The sequence below is a fragment of the Urocitellus parryii genome, chromosome 1 (genome assembly GCF_045843805.1).
Source record: "Urocitellus parryii isolate mUroPar1 chromosome 1, mUroPar1.hap1, whole genome shotgun sequence".
In the NCBI taxonomy this organism is placed as follows: domain Eukaryota; kingdom Metazoa; phylum Chordata; class Mammalia; order Rodentia; family Sciuridae; genus Urocitellus; species Urocitellus parryii.
Window position 1 is genome coordinate 234,658,959 of NC_135531.1, and position 17,257 is coordinate 234,676,215.

A 17,257-nucleotide genomic window follows, 5' to 3' on the forward strand; every position below is an offset into this window, starting at 1 on the left:
TCAACTTTAACTGTTTCCCACTGTCAGTTGTACTCAGAGGCTTCTTTTGGGCCTTTTTCTTATATTAGGTATATTGATATGCAGTGGAAGAGGCCCTTTCGATTCTTTTCTTTAGGTTTCCTTGAGGTCCCTTTGCAGAGGCTGCCTACAAAACACAGGTTGGTCTTAGTTTCTGTCTTTTTTTTTTTTTTTTCCTGGGTTCAGTTATTTATTCTGTCATTCTCCCTAGGCATTTAGTTTGCTGAAATACTATTATAGCAAGAATTGCTTTGCCCCAGTAATGAATATTCCCTGGCCAAATGGGTTCTCCTGTCAGATTTTAAAAGACTATTCCTGTCCCCAGGTCATAAACGGACAGTGCTAGAACCTATCAACTGCCACATTCTTTGTGGCCAGCAGCCTCCACCCTCCATGGGTCAAAGGGGATGGAAGGCAGGATAGAGCCAGGTTCTCCTTGGTCATTTTTCTACAGCCTAGGCAGCTTTTCTGGGATTTTTTTCCCTTCCAGTTTAGGTCTAGTGCTTAGACAGGCTTATCACTATAGGGGCCCATGCAGCGAAGATCTCTCTGCCGAAGAGACTACTAGTAAGATCAACACAGCATGGCCCATGTCTTAAAGGGCCAGTAACAGACCAAAAAACAGATGAGAGGATCACCAAAACCAGGGCTGATAGATGGGAATCTTTAAAACAGGTAAACACTTAACAGATTTCTTCCATCTACTTTACCTTTGACAGACCAACTCCAACTGCAAGATTTCACAATAATCTAGAACTCTATTTAAATAAAACATTACAATAAAACATCATCTTAGACTTATAGGTGGCCCTTTCTTCAACTCATTTTACCTCTGACAGACCAACTCCAATTGCAAGATTGTATAAAAAAGAAATGTGGAGAGAGACAACCAGAGAGGAGCCCCCAAACCATGGCTGACAGATGGGAACCTATAAATTGAGCAGCTGTTTCCCAAGAGACTACCTATATAGAACCAGTGCAATACTGGCCATCTCTTAAAAGGGACAGTAGCAGATACAAACAAAACAAGACAACCAGAGGGAATTCCCAGGCCCAAGGCCTACAAACAGATGAGCACCTAGAACAGATCAGAAAGGAGTACATATCCTTAGGTTCTTGAGTCCCATTTAACCATGACTCCTAGATCGGTGGTGCCACAGATGTCCCCAGAAAGAGGGATCAGATGTTCCTACAAAGAGGAACCAGGTGTGTGGAATCAAGTGTACACACCCAGGGATTTGACAGATGGCCCAAGCTGTCACGACTTTCCTGATTTCAGTTTGCTTTTTCTCAATTCAGTTTGCTTTTTCTCAACGTGAACCATTATGGTGAAACCTGTACTGTTCAGAGAGAGAAGGAGTGAGTTCCCTGAAACAAGAGGAGCTTCCGTAGCTGTTGGGATGGTTCCTTAGTCCTTCCCTTTACTCACTGGAACTGCTCCTTTAATTAGACCTGAGGCAAATTCGCCCTTCTCTTAACTCTCCTGCAGTTGGCTCTCCACAAGTTTGCCAGTACCATGAATCCTGACATGGATGTGTGATTCCTTGGAGAGCCAGGCCTACCCAAGAAATCTGGCGCCAGGGGCTGCTCTTGGGTCTTATCTGGGGTGTCAAATTTGTTTCCTAAAGCTTGGTCGCTGTCCCCAATGCCAATCCAGTAATGAGGACATGGTTTTGAGAAAAAGGAAAAAGAATGTTTATTGTTTTGCTAGCAAAGGAGAAACAACAGGGTGCTCCATCCCAAAGGCTGTGATTCTTGATCTTACAATTTCTATTATGTTATCTTATTTAGTCCTCACAGTGAATCTGTGATATAGGTGTTATGAGATTTATTTTAATTATTAATGAAACTAAGACACAGAAATATTAGGTTATTTGTTGAGGATAAGATTATAGTAGAGCCAGACTTCAAACTCTGCCTATCTTGTATCTAGAGCCATTGTGTTTATCACCCATGCTGTGCTAGTGCTATTCCTGATTGTCAGTTTGAATGGTAGTATGGATTCTTCTTTTATGTAGCAAGTAATCTTGTAATCTCAGGGTGCTTTCCTCTCACCAAATTCTTTGTATTAAGGTATTTGTGCTGTTTGATTTAGAGACTAGTTTTATGTCTTTTCTAAATCCAAATTGGTGGAGTTTTTTGAGAATTTTGGCCATTTATAGGCTTGATATGTCTAACACACTAGGCTTCCTTCTTACTGAAAGCAAACTTATTTATTGTTCTAACCAAATTACCTTCTCTTTTCAACATTTCTAAGTCTGCCTTTCAGTCTCATCCAGTAGTTGCTGCTAGCCAAGTGTGGCAATTGATACTTGAAATGTGGCAAATCCTAATTGAGATATACTTTAAGTATAAAATACATATTTTTTTTGTAATGTGAAGACTTAGAAAGAATGTAAAATATCTGTTAATTTTTCATATTGGTTACACATTGAAATGATAATATTTTAGATGTATTAGGCTAACTTATACTAAATTAATTTTTCCTGTTTGTACTTTTTTATGGTGCCTATTAGAAATTTAAAATTAAGTACATGGCATGTGTTATATTCCTAATAGACCGTGGTATTCTAAATCTCCTAAATCCAGAATATCACGATCAAGGATGATTCTCCATATTAAGTAAATCTGCTGTTTAATTTGGTCTGAAACTCACTAGCTTCTAAATTTATACTAGTTTTTTCATGACGCTTCTGATACATAAAGAAAAAGGTAGTTTACCATTATTGCTATATTCAGAGTATTTTAAAAACTCATGGGTCATAATTTATAGTGAATGTTTTTATTTTTTTAACATACTTTTTTTTTAAAAGAGAGAGAGAGTGAGTTTTTTTTTTTGTAATATTTATTTTTTAGCTTTTGGCGAACACAACATCTTTATTTGTATGTGGTGCTGAGGATCGAACCCCGGCCGCACGCCTGCCAGGCGAGCACGCTACCACTTGAGCCACATCCCTAGCCCCTATAGTGAATGTTTTTAACTTGAAAGTTGTTTAAAATATTATAGTCAGATTAGTGCCAAAATAGTGATGCCCCTGACACTTTGTTTAAACCTCCCTAGTCATGAAAGAAGATGGCATTAAGAATTGAGCAATAAAATTTGTATCTCTCTTAAGATTCTTTTAACATTTGGTTCTGGTTGCTTGATAAAGCTAGATTTCCTTAATCTAGAACCTGTTTTTAAAAATTAGGGAGAATCTATTCTCATTGCTTGATTAAACAGTGTTGTTTTATTTATGGAAAGATTTTTAATTACTCCTTAATTTTTTCATATTTCAAGGGGCTAGTAAGGATAATTCTCTAGCTTTGTACTTTTTACTATTGATAGTAGGGGTATGCTGTCTTCTGTTGTGTAGACTGATTTAAATATAGTATTCATGATTTATGTCTGTTAAAAATAAAATTCTTTAACCTTTTTTATTCTCTGACTTTGGTTATTTCAAATATCACTATTCTCCATTATTTTAAATATTTTACCTTAGGAACTAAAATACCTACCATGTTACTTTCTATTAAAAAAATAGTGTTTTTTTTAACCTAGTATAAGTTTCTTATTTTAAACAAATAATATGCTAAATGATGTAGCATATTTTGGGTTATTGGTCAACTTAAAAAGGAGGGTATTTTTGGGACTGAGAGCTAATTAGAGATAACTATAGTACCTGATAGAAATTCAGTTATCTTTTGAACCAAGCCTTCTAATAATTACTCTGTTTATATTATGGTTAGAACTTTGTTTTTATTTTAACATTTGTATTTTCTTGTAGATGAACATTTCAGTAATGCAGAGTCCTTTGGTTGGAGTTACAACTACTACACCTGGAACAGGTAAGTAGCTCAGGCCTTGTGTATGTGTGGTAAACACTGTACCAGCTGAGTTATATCCCCAGCGCTTAAGTAACTCCTTTTTAACAACAAAGTCTATTTTTTATTTCTTCACTAAGGATAATATAAGACCTTTTCTGATAATTTCCAAAAGTTTTCCTTTTACGTTTCAAACTTGGAGACTTTCTCAAATGTTAGTAAGTTCCTTTAGAATGGAAATACTTTGTATATATTGATTTGTATATATATTGATATAGCTATATATTTGTATATATATTGATTGTTTACTTAGTGTTTTTTCATTTTTTATTGGTGCATTATAATTGTACATAATATGTTGCTGTGTACACAATATAATTTCCTAGTATTTGATATACTAATATCATTCTCCAGTATTTCCCTCTTTTTCTCCCCCACCCCTCTACTCTACAGATCTTCCTTTAGTTTTTATTAGATGTTTTTGCTCAGTTTTCACTTTAATTTTTTTTATATATTTTTTTTTAGTTGGACACTTTATTTATTTTTATGTAGTGCTGAGGATCTAACCCAGGGCCTCACACGTGCTAGGTGAGCACTCTACTGATGAGCCACAACCCCAGCCCCCACTTTAATTCTTTAGGATAAATACCAAAGAGTGATATTTGGTGAGTTGAATGGTGGTTCCCTTCCTAGACTTTTTAGGAGCCTCCATACTGTTTTCCATAGTGGTTGTACTTATTTACAATAGTATAAGAGTGTTTTTTTTTCACACCCTCTTAGGCATTTATTATTGTTTATATTCTTGTTGACAGCTGTTCTGACTGGTGTGAGATGAAATCTTAGTTTTGATTTGCATTTCTGTAATTACTGTTGGTGTTGATCATTTTTTCATATATTTATTGGCCACTTGTATTTCTTTTGAGAAGTGTGTGTTTAGTTCATTTGCCCAGTTATTATTGTTTTTTATGGTGTTAAGTCTTTTGAGTTCTTTGTATATTCTGGATATTAATCTTCTGTCAAAAGAGTAGCTAGCAAAGCTTTTCTCCCATTCTTTAGGTTCTCTCTTCACATTCTTGTTTTCTTTGCTGTGCAGAAAGTTTTTTTTTTTTTTTTTTTTGGTTCTGGGGATTGAACTCGGGGGCACTCGACCACTGAGCCACATCCCCAGCCCTATTTTCTATTTAGAGACAGGGTCTCACTGAGTCGCTAAGTACCTTGTTGTTGCTGAGGCTGGCTCTGAACTTGTGATCCTCCTGCCTCAGCCTCCTGAGCTGCTGGGGTTACAGGCATGCGCCACTGTGCCAAGCCAGAAGCTTTTTAATTTGATGCCACCACATTTATTAACACGCGGCATTATTTCCTGAGCTCTAGGGGTTCTTTTGAGAAAGTTGTTTCTTGTGCCCATCTTTTAGAATATTGACCTTACATTTTCTAGGAGTTGCAGTTTCATGTGTATTTCCTATGTCTTTGATCAATCTTGAGTTGACATTTGTGTAAGATGAGAGATAAGGATCTAGTTTCATTCTTCTACATATGGATGATTAGTTTTCCTAGTACCATTTGTTAGAAAGGCTGTTGTTTCTCCAGTGTATGTTTTTGGCACATTTGTGAAATATCAGATGAATATATCTGTGTTGAGTTTGTCTCTGTGTCTTCTGTTCTGTACCATTGGTCTATGTATCTGTTTTTATGCTAGTACCATACAGTTTTTGTTACTGTAACTGTAGGATAATTTGAAGTCAGGTATTGTGATGGAAGCACAGAATTGCTTTGGTTATTTGGTGTATTTTATTCCAAATGAATTTTAGGACTGTATTTCTAGTTCTATGAAGAAAATGACATTGGTATTTTGATGGGGATTGCATTGATCATATATATTACTTTGGTGCTATAACCATTTTAACAGTGTCATTTCTGCATATTCATGAACATGGGAGTCTTTCTGTCTTGTGTTTTCAATGTCTTTCCTTAGTGTTCTGAGTTTTCATTGTAGAGGTCTTTTACCTGCTTGGTTAGATTTATTCATAGGTATTTTTTTCAGTCTATTTTGAATGGAATTTCTCAGCAGATTCATTATTGGTACATAAGAAAGCTATTGAGATTTTATCTGCATATATTGAAATAACTATGATTTTTGTTCTTAATTCTATTTATGTGAGTTACATTTATTAATTTGCATATGATTAATTATCCTTCCATCTCTGGGATGAAACAAACTTGGACATGATATAAAAATCTTAATATGTTGTTGAATATGTTTTGCTAATACTTTAAAGGGTGTTTTCACCTGAGTTCATCAGGTATATTGGTCTGTATTTTTTATTCTTGATGTTTTGGTATGAGTATGATACTGACTTCATAGAATGAATTTGGAAGTCATTTCATCCCTTTCTGTTTCATGGGATAATTTCAGGAGTGTTGGCATTATTTCTTCTTTAAAGGTCTGGTAGAATTCAGCTGAGAATCCATCTGGTCCTGGGCTTTTCTTTGTTGGGAGACTTTATTATCGCTTCTGTTTCTTTCCTAGTTGCTGGTCTGTTTAGGTTTTCTACTTCCTCTTGATTCACTATTGACAGGTCATATGTGTCAAGAAATGTATGCATTTCTTCTAGGTTTTCCAATTTATTGAAGTATAAGTTTTCAAAGTAGTCCCTAATGATATGCTGGATTTCTGTGGTATCTGTGGTGATTTCTCTATTTTATCACTAATTTTATTAATTTGAGTTTCACCATATTTCTTTTGGTTTATTTGGCTAAGGGTTTATCTGTCATTGCTTTCAGCTTTGATCTTATTTCATTACTTTTACTGGTTTTGGAATTGGTTTATGCTTGTTTTTTTTTAAGGGCTTCAAGTTGTTTATTTGGAATCTTTTGGATTTTCTTGTGTAGGCACTCATTATCTATAAATGTGCCTTTTAGAATTGCCTTCAGAATGTCCCAGGGTTCTGGTATGTTGTATCATTATTCTTGTTTGATTCTAAGAATTTTGTAATTTCTTCTATTACTCATTTATAATTCAAAAGTGATTGTTAAATCTTCATGTGTTTATATAGTTTCTGTAGGGTTTTTTTGGTGTTAATTTTTAGTTTCATTTCATTATGACCTGACACAATGCAAGGAATTTTATTTATTTATTTATTTGTATTGCTAAGAATTGTGTTATGGTTTAGATATGAGGTGTCTCCCCAAATCTCTTTTTTGCCTCAATGCAAAAGGGTTTAGAGGTGAAACGAGTGGGTTATGAGAGCCTTAACACAATCAGTGTTAAGGATTAACTAAGTGGTAACTAATTGTAGGCAAGTAGGGTGTGGCTGGAGGAGGTGGGCCATTTGGGGTGTGCGTTTGGGGTTTATGTTTTGTCCTTGTTGAGCAGAGCTCCCTCTCTGCCTCCTGGTGCTGTGTCCTAGTGGCTTCCTCTACCATACTCTTCTGCCATGATGTTCTGCCTCTCTTCGAGCCCCAAGGAATGGAGCCGGCTATCTATGGACTGAGACTTCTGCTGCAACTGTGAGCTCCCAAATAAACTTTTTCTTCTTAAAATTGTTCTTTTCAGGTCTTTTGGTCATAGCAATGAAAAAGCTGACTAAAACAAATTGCTTTGTGGCCTAAAATATGGTCTATTTTGGAGAAGGTTTCATGAAGCAGCTGCATTCAGCTGTTGTTGGATAAAATATTCTATAAATATTTAATACATTTGTGTTACAAACTTTTTTAGGTCTAAAGAGTCTTTAGTGAATTCATGTGAAGATGAAGTATCTGTTGGTGAGAGAAGTGTGTTGAAATCACCCACTGTTTTATTGTACTGGATCTCTCTGCAGCTTTAATTTGAGTAATGTCTGTTTTATGTTATTAGGTGCACCAACATTTGAGGCATAGATATTTATAATTGTTAAATCTTCTTGTTGGATTGTTCTCTTACCAGAATGAAGTAATCTTCTTTGTCTTTTCTGATTAATTTTGTCTTGAAGTCTGCTTTGCTGGCTATCACAATAGCTACTCCAGTGTGTTTTGGGGCTCCATTTGCAAGGTGTATAAATTTCCATCCTTTTACTTTCAGCCTGTGACTTTTATTGTCTTTAAGGTGAGTTTTTTGCACACAATGTAAAAGTTGGGTCTTGGTTGTTTTTTTTTGTTTTGTTTTTTTTTTGGGGGGGCGGGGTGTCTTGTTTTTTAATCCTTTTTGCCAGCCTAAGTCTTTTAACTGGAAAGTTGGGACCATTTATAATCAGTTAATTAGGAAGAAGTGTTTATTATTTCCTGTCATTTTGGTTTATTTTTAATGTTCAATTTGAACCAGTTTCTCATTAGCTGAGTTAACTCTTCAAATTGGATCTGTCCATTTGTGATCACTAGGGTTTTTGATTTGTTTTTATGAAGTATTTCTTTAAGTATATTCTGTAGTGCTGACTTAGTAGTATGAATTCTTTTAGTTTCTGAGTTTCTGCTTATTTTGGAAGTTTTTTTTTTTTTTTGAGTGATAGTTTTTTTGGGTTAGCAAATTTTGGTTGATAGTCATTTTTTTTTTTTTTTTCATGTCTTGGAATACATCGATCCAAAGCCTTCTTGGCTTTTAGAACTTGTGCTGAGAAATTGAAGTAATTGTGATTGACTTGCCTCTGAATATGACATGATGATTTTCTCTTGTGGCTTTTTCAATTGTATCTGTGTTTTTTATGTTACATATTTTAATTATAATGTGATGTGGAGAGGTTCTTTTCTGAACTTGTATATTTGAGGTTCTGAATGCCTTCTGTATCTTGGTGTCCATCTTATTCTCAAAGGTTGGGAATTTTTCTGTTATTTTCCTGAAATTATCTATGACATAAGCCTGTGTCTCACAGCCCTCTTCAGTCCCAATGATTCTTAAAATTGGTTTCTTAATATTGTCCCAGATTTCTTGTATATTCTAGTCATGATTACTTACTTATTTTCTTTAATACTGTCTGGTTGTTCAAGGCCTGACACTTTGGCTCCAGCTCTCAGATTCTGTCTACTCTATCAGACTTTCAGCTGAATATTTTATTTTATTTGATTTATTGTGTCTTTCCTTTCTGAGATTTTTCTTTAATTCTTTATAAACATCTCTATCCCCTTATTAAATTTCTCATTCATATCTTATACTGACTTCTTTAATTCATCGTTGTTTTTCTGTGTTGTCTTAGAATTAATTGATCATTTTTAAATCATTCTTTTGATTTCTTTGTTTGATATTTAATCTACTTTAGTATCTTTGGAGTCACTTCTTCGTGTTTTACATTGTTTTTACAATTTGATTTCCTATGTTGGGATTTTATGCATGTTGGGATGGATTTCTCTTCTGCTTTTGTGTGTGAACCTTTTAAGGCATATCTTTGTCTTGATTGAGAACTTTAGTAGTGCTGTATCAATAGTCGTTGTGTTAATAGTCTGTTTTTGCTGAAGGAGTGGATGTCCATGTGTGGGACCTGAGTACTACCCCAGGTCTTCCTACTGGAGGCCTGGTCAATAGTTTGGGTTTTTTTTTTTTAATATTTTTAGTTGTAGATAGACACAAAACCTTTATTTTGTTTACTATTTTTATGAGGTGCTGGGGATCGAACCCCGTGACTCACGCATGCTAGGCAAGCACTGTACCACTGAGCCACAATCCCAGCCCAGCTTGAAAGGATTTTCTCTCTTCTATTCTTTGTGTGTGGAGCAAAGTGTGATGTCTCTTGGCTAGGTTTAGTTTGGCAGCAGAGTCTCTACTCTGTGAATTTGTAGTATGCCTGTAGATTCCCAGCACCTCACAGAAAAGAGGACACAAACAATAAGTGCTGCAAACAGTATACAGCATTAAAATAAATACCCTGTGCTTACTATGACATCTACAATGCTAATTACCACGAAATTTGAATGGCATGGTCAACAGTTGCTAAAAGCAAAAACAATAAATTATTGTGAACTACATATGGCATTGAAGTCAATAGCGAGAGTCAGCTGTGTCATCCACAACATGTATGATGGGGGTATAAACCAAATAATATAATTCATTAAGAGAAAAGAAAATGTGATGGTAAGGTACAAGAAAGTTCAGAATGTCCAAAATATGAAGAATGCAAATGTAGTAAGTGATGGCTATAAAGAAGGAGAAAAAAATAGATAACAAAGGGCAAGAAGAGCAAGAGAATTTGGGTATTAGTGGGAGAACAAAGGAGAGAAGAAGAAACAAACAAAATAAAAGCCAAAATAAATAAAAACTCTAATCCTAAAAAGAAAAGGCAAGAGAAAATAACTGTGGTAAAGAAAATGCTAAAAATAGAGAAAAGAAGAATTATGCATATGTATGTATATATTCAGGAACCAATCAGTAAGGCTTGAACACCAAAAAAAAAAAAAAAGAGGTTTTAAATAAAAAATGAATTATCTTACACTGAGATGGTCAAAGCTGTGGATGAGGGTGTATTGTCACTATTTAGACCTAACTGTCCTTTTTATTTCTTGGGCTACATACATAGAGAAAAAGTGCATGAGCATGCTTTTGTGAGGGGTGGGGGTTATTAAACTTTTCCTCTTTTTATGTTGCTCACCTTGTTGCCAGCTGGAGTGTCCTAAAACTGAAGCTGGTTGAAATAGCTCTCAGTTTCCCTTCTCACCAATATAAAGTAGGACAAAATGGAAAGTACTGTTATTTGCATTTTGTTTGGACAAATCAGATCAATGTACTTCCAGTGTGGTGTAGCTGCAGAGTTCTATGAGTGAGGTTAAGGTGGCTGGGGCTTAAGTCTAATCAGGCCTTAGGAACTTTGTTGGACTGTTTCTGCTCTGGAGAGATTATATCAGCATATCCCTACAGCCAGGCAGTTTCTGATCTCTGCTGGGAGTGTGGATCTCTAAGAATTCTATTCTTGATGCAGGGGAGTCTTTGCCCACAAATACAACCTTCTTAGGCCTAGTCTCTGTATTCTTACCTGCCTGTTCAGTCTCCGAACCCTCTTCAGTTGGTCACGTGAGCCACCAGACAAAAAAGAGAGTGAGTTGCATTCTTATTCATATTTCTGTCTTGAATCCCTCTGGGTATAATCTTCTCTGTCTGTTTCACCCACTTCTGCCAGGCACACCCTGGGCACTTGTAGGTGCTTGCCAGGACTCTATGGCAGTGTTTACTATGATCTCCCAGGATCCCACAGCAGCAAGCTGCAGCTTGGCTGCCTCAACATGACTCCTGACCTCAGCTTGCCACTTTGCGTTTGAGAAATACAGAGCACTTTCAAACACTAATTCACTGTGCAGCTTCTGCATCAGCCAAGTTCAGGCTACTTTTCTGATCTACAGGTTTTCCATGCTAAATTTGTCAGGTATGTTTCTGTTTCTGTTTATATTATCCCTCCCCTTCATGGTGAACCATTGCTACTTCTGCTGCTGCACTTGGCTCTAGTTTATCTTTCTTGTTCTTTTTTCAGTGCATCTGAATTTCTGAGTCTCAAAGAGACTCTCTGATATTGAATTTCAATGAATTCCCTCTTTCACCCATCTTGCTGAGAAGCCCTACTCCTGCTGTTCGGATCCTGAGCCATAAAGCAATTGGAAATGCAGACTTCCTTTAATATGCCATTTTGAATCTCTGCATACTTAACGTTTGAAGTGTTTCCTTAGTTACTCAACATCGTGTAATCAAAAAATTGGGAAGAAAAGGAATACTCACCCTAAATAATAAAGATGTTATGAGAGACTATTAAGGTATAATAGCTATGAATCTAAATGCCGTTGAGTACGAATAGCCACTGATTATATCTATTTTTTTTGAAGATCAGTGACATTTTTATCACCACTAGCATCATCGTTAGCACACAGTTCTTCATATATATATTCATTTGTTTATAATCCCATTGAATTTTTCCAGCAAGATTTGAACATCTAATCATGTATCGGGCTCCTGAAAATAGTGAACAGGATAATTCTTGCTTTTATGGAGCTTAAATTTATTTATAGGATTTACATGTATAAACAAAATAAGCAAATTATGAAGTTTATTAGAAGGAAATACATGTTATGAAGGAAAAATTAAGCAGCAAAGGGGAGTGGGGACTTATAGTTTTAATTAGAGTAGCATATTAGCTTTCCATTGCTGCCTTAATAAATTGCATAAATTTAATAATGGCTTCAACAACACTGTATTATTTTAAGATTCTAGAAGTCAGAGTTTTGAAATAGGTCATATTGGGCTAATCATGGTGTTGATAGTTCTTTGTTAATTTCTGGTGGTTCTTAGGGAACAATTCTTTTTTTTTTTTTGTCTTTTCTGTTTCTAGAGGCTCCTCACATTTCTTGGTTCATGATCCCTTTTCTTCATCTTCAGTCAGCAATTTCACATCTCTGGCCATTCTTTTGTAGTCACATCTCCCTCTTTCTCTTTTAAGGACCGCTGTGAATATTTTGGGGACTTTCTGGATGATCCAGGATAATTTCCCTCTTCTAAGCCAGCTAATTAATTAGCAGCCTTAATACCATCTGCAATTGTAATTCCCTTTGCCTTATAATATAGCATAGTCATAGGTTCTTGGGATTAGGTTATGGACATTTTTGAGGGGCCATTATTCTGCCTGCCACAGGCAAAGTAACATTTGCTCAAAAACATGAACCAAGTGAGGAAGGTAGGGAAAGTATTCTAGACAGGGGGAATAGCTGGTACCTGAGTGCATTTGGGGTGTTCAAGGAAAATGAGGTAGGTATGACTGAAATGGAAATGAGTAGAGGAGAGGAATAGAAAATGAGATGAGAGAGGTAATGGGGAAAGGTGTGTTACAGGTCCTGGAAGATCATTGAAACATCTGATTTTTTACCCAGAAAAGTTGGACAACAATTAGAAGGAGATTGCTGCTGTGGGAAGAGTAGTTTGGGGACTGAGGGTTAAAGTCAAAACAGAGATAGTATCAGAAATTACAGCAGTAATTCAAGAGACGGTGACATTAAAAAAAAAAAAAGGAGAACATTATAACAAAACAAGTGGTATTTAAGAAACAGTAGTAAGACATAGATTCATAAATCAAGTCAACAGTTACCTTGCATAAATGCTCCAATTAAATGGCAGATTGTCAGAATTGATAACCAAAATCATTTCCCACTAAAAGCTGGGTCTTTGGGTTGGTTCTCCAAGTCCAGGTTTCTTTAAATTGTCTGAGAGCCCTCACTGGAAATGTCCTTAAAGACTAGATTTCTTCTAACAGTGAACTGAAAGCTTGCTAGTGTCTTTTTTTATTTTAAACATTCCTCTATCCAGTTCCTGATACTAAAGCCACATTTACATTTTTAGGTCCCTTTTAACAGCAGCACTTGGCTTGTGCTAAGATCTGTAGTCATTTTCTATTACTGCCATAACAAATTACCAAGAACCTAGTGGCTTAAACCAACACAACTTTATTATTTCACAATTTCTATAGGTCAGATGTCCAGGTACTGCTTGGGTTTTGGCTTGGAGCTCAGGTGTCAGGATGGTGGTTATTTAGTTTAGAAGTTCTGGGGATGAATCTTCTTAAAAAAACTCATTGAGGGTATTGGCAGAAATCAGTTCCATATGGTGACTGTCACCTCATTCCTTGTCCTCTTCTTCATCTTCAAAGGCAGTAGTTGCAGATCGTGTCCTTTTTTATGCTTCATATTTCTCTGACTTGACTTTTCTGCCTTCTATCACTGTTAAGGGCTCATTTGATTACACTGGACCAATGGAATAATCTAGGATAATTTTTTAGTTTAAGATCCACTGATATTAATAAAATTCCATCTGTAAAGTCCCATACTAGTGTTTAGTTGAATTTCTTGTCAGCCAGATCCAGGGATACAATTTTGGAGCATCTTAATAAATCTGTCTACTGTGTACAGGTGGCCCTCTATATTTGTATGTTCAGCTAACCACGGATTGAAAATACTTGGGGCAAAAAATTGCATCTGTACTGAACATGTATGGATTTTTTTGGTTATTATTCCCTATTCAATACACTGTAATAACAATTTATGTAACATTTATATTGTATTTGTTATAAGAAATCTAGAGATGACTTAGAGTGTAATGGGAGATTGTGTGTAGTCTTTTTGTAAATACTACACCATTTTATATGAGGGTTTTGGCATTTTGGTATCCTTGGCAGTGTCATGGGACTAATTCTCCTCTGATACTGAAGGATTAGTATGTATTGTGATCAGAATTCTAGAATGTCATCTCAACCTTTTAAACTACATAATTGAGGTGTAATTAGTTCCAGTCTTAACAACCTTAACAGCCTTAACTTGATAAAACTCCTGTAACGAGTAGGTAGGTAACAGTGTGTTATTATATACACAAATAGAGATTATTCAGTTGTTTAATGGATTCATAAGTAATCCTAGGGCCATTTGGAATGGAAAAGCATTGTATCAGTTCATTTTTTTATTGCCAATAACAATACTGCAAAGTAAATAAGTTATAAAAGAAAGAAGTTTATTTTGGCTCACAATTTTGGTCCAGTGTTATACCTTTTATGTTTAAAGGCTCTGTTTACTGGAAAATAAATTTTCTTATTGTGGTCAAGTAGAAGAACACAGGATTAAAGTTAAATATCTTTTTATTAACTTTTTTCCTAATGCTTCTGTGAGGTTTTTATAACTGTAGAAATCATTTAGGAAAGTATAAAAACTGTGATAGGAAAAGTATACCTGTCATAAATTGGCCACTGGGAGCCACTGCTGCTTCTACTTTGAGTTTAATTTGTGTATAGAAAATCTTAACAGGGCATAAATGAAAAAGTATTTTTTTAAAGATCTGACAGATGTGAGACTAAAGCTAGATATAGGAAAGGGGCATTGACTTGAGAAAATTGAGGGGAAAAACCTAGTGTTCACTTAGCTTTTTTTAGTTCCTAATATTTAGTGTTAAATAAGTGAGAGTTTCTTATATAATTTATAAATTTTCTGAGATTGGTAGCTTTTATGAAGATATTTCCTGGGATACAATGGCATGACTGTTACTTGTTTTTTTTGTATCCAATAAGGAGTCTTTTTTTTTTTCCCCTTTAAAATCTGTAACTCATGTTAAGATCTCTTTTAGGATCTTAATTCTGGAAAACTTTTTGTCATTTGACAAAATAAGAAATTGGAATTAAAGAATATTGTAGATTCTTTTTACAATGGTCTTTTATTGCCCCTGGTAAAGAAGATTGAATATGTTTGCTTCATTTTCTCCATTTTCTCCCTTATTTTTCTTTTACTGCAATTAAATTTTCCTCTGCCACTGCCGCTGCCTCCTCAATTTTTTTTATAAATTCGTTTCCTTATTTATTAGCTCTGTCAGCTGTCTTCCTAAATGATACACCATTTATTAATGAACTAGAATCTTTGTCTTAGCATATTAATAACAGGTTAGATATCTTATTAACTGATATGCACTTTCTGGCAGCTTTCTTTCTTTCTTTCTTTTTTTTTTTTTTGCTGAATCTCGAGGTCTGATAGTGTTCCCAGAAGTGGGGAGAAAAGAGACTCTTTGATCTAGTTCAGCTGTCCTATATTCTGGAAAGCTCTTTTTCTTTGGTTCTTACATTTTTTCATTATTAGATTATCAATTCCTTTAGTACAGAAAATCTTTCTATATCCAGAGATGAGTATAAGGGGACTTTAATAAATGTTCATTGACTGAATATGTTGATGGATATAAGCTTGTAGTGAATTGCATCGTGGCCCCCAAAACAATATGTCCATGTCATAATCCCTGGAACCTGTGACTTACTATGTGCGCCCTCAAAATATGAGTAAGGATCTTGAGAGGAGGTGTGAACAAGAAGAGTTCAAGTGTTGAGATGGCTGTGGCGTGAGGGTGAGGTTGAGGTGGTGATTGTTGATTACTTTGGGTAGTCCCTAAATCCAGTCCTTTAAAGATAGAGGCAGGGAGAAATTTGACACAAAGGAAGGGAAGAAAATACAGAGAGAAAGGTGATTTGAAGGCTGAAGCAGAAATTAAAATATTGTCAAAGTATATAAGCAGTCACCAGAAACTAGTCATGAGCAATGGATTTTCCTGTAGAATCTCCACAAGGTGGCCACCTTTGTGCGCCCACTACTGATCTTGGACTTGTGGCCTCCAGAACTGTGAGAGGTAAATTAATGTTCTAAGCCATCCAGTTTGTGCTAACTTGTTAACAGCATCCATAGGTGACTAATATAGATAGTATTTGGAGGCAATTGTGTCCTAATACCAATATCTCTTACTGAATAAGAGGATTGGGATATTTGTGTCCAGTTTGACAAGGCACATTTTTTCTTTAATAATACCAAGTAAACACTGACTTTATTAGTTTTTTTTATTGTTGCTAAACCATATTGTCACAAATTTGTGACTTAACTCAAATTGATTTTGTTAATGGTTGTGGAGGTCATATGCTCAAGATACATCTTGCTGGGCTAAATCAAGTCATTGGTAGGGATTTATTCTTTCCTGGGAAGGTCTAGAAGAGAATCTGTGTGTGTGGGTGTGTGCGTGGGTGCGCATGCTTCTAGAAGCTGCCTATTTCTTCACAGCCAGCCTCAACTAGTGATCCTTTCCTCTTATATCATTCTTTCTCTTTCTTTCCCAATTAAGGACCCTTGTAATTTTATTGGGCCTACTCTGATAATCCAGGATAATCTCATTTTTAATTTATTTATTCTTATGCCATTAACTATGGTATCATTTAGTGGTCCCCATTTATGCTGGAAGGGATTATATTTATGTTTTAGTAAAAATAATGATAGTGTTTAAAAAATCACATAGTATTTAAATACTTAAAATGAAATATAGCAGTCTTTTTTTTAAATTTAAATTATTGGTGGTACTATGGATTGAACTCAGGGCCTCACACATATTAAACAAGTGCTCTACCACTGAATCATGTTCCCAGTAAAATATTACAGTGTAGCAGTCTTTTGACTTATTCATCAGGAATCTAAATGAGGTGCTATATCAGTTTTCTGTTGCCTCTGTAATAAACTACTACAAATCTATTGGCTTTAAACAACTTAAATTTATTCTCTTATAGTTCTGAAAGTTAAAAGCACAAAATCAGTATCACTGGCCTAAATTAAAGGTGTTTGTAAGATTGGTTTCTTCTGGAATAGGGAAAATTGGCTTCCTTGGATTTTATCACCTTCCAGCTGTTTTCTTCAGTTTTTGATCCACTCTTCCATTTTGAAGGTATAGCATTCCAATCTCTGTTTCCATCAGGACATCACCTTCCACTATAGTAAAATCTACTTCTGCCTCCCTGTAGTTAAAATCTACTTCTGCCTTCCTCTAATAAGGATACTTGTTAGAGTCTACCTGAACAATCCTGGGTAGTTTCTCTACCTCAAGATTTGTTGTCATATCTGCAAAATTCATTTCTCCATAAAAAGTAGCATTCATAGATTTCAGGGATTAGGGCATGGTCATCTTAGAGGGCTGTTGTTTAGCTAACTACATAGGTTACATAAATAA

At 35.4% G+C, this 17,257-nt stretch overlaps 1 protein-coding gene across 1 annotated transcript in view; it reads left to right on the forward strand.

Moving 5' to 3' along the window:
• Nup35 (nucleoporin 35) overlaps positions 1-17,257 on the forward strand; it is a 46,943-nt gene that overhangs the window by 14,018 nt on the left and 15,668 nt on the right. Inside the window, exon 4 of the mRNA XM_026392019.2 lies at positions 3,786-3,846. Within this exon, the coding sequence (XP_026247804.1) occupies positions 3,786-3,846 (61 nt within the window). The remainder of the gene's footprint in view (positions 1-3,785; positions 3,847-17,257) is intronic.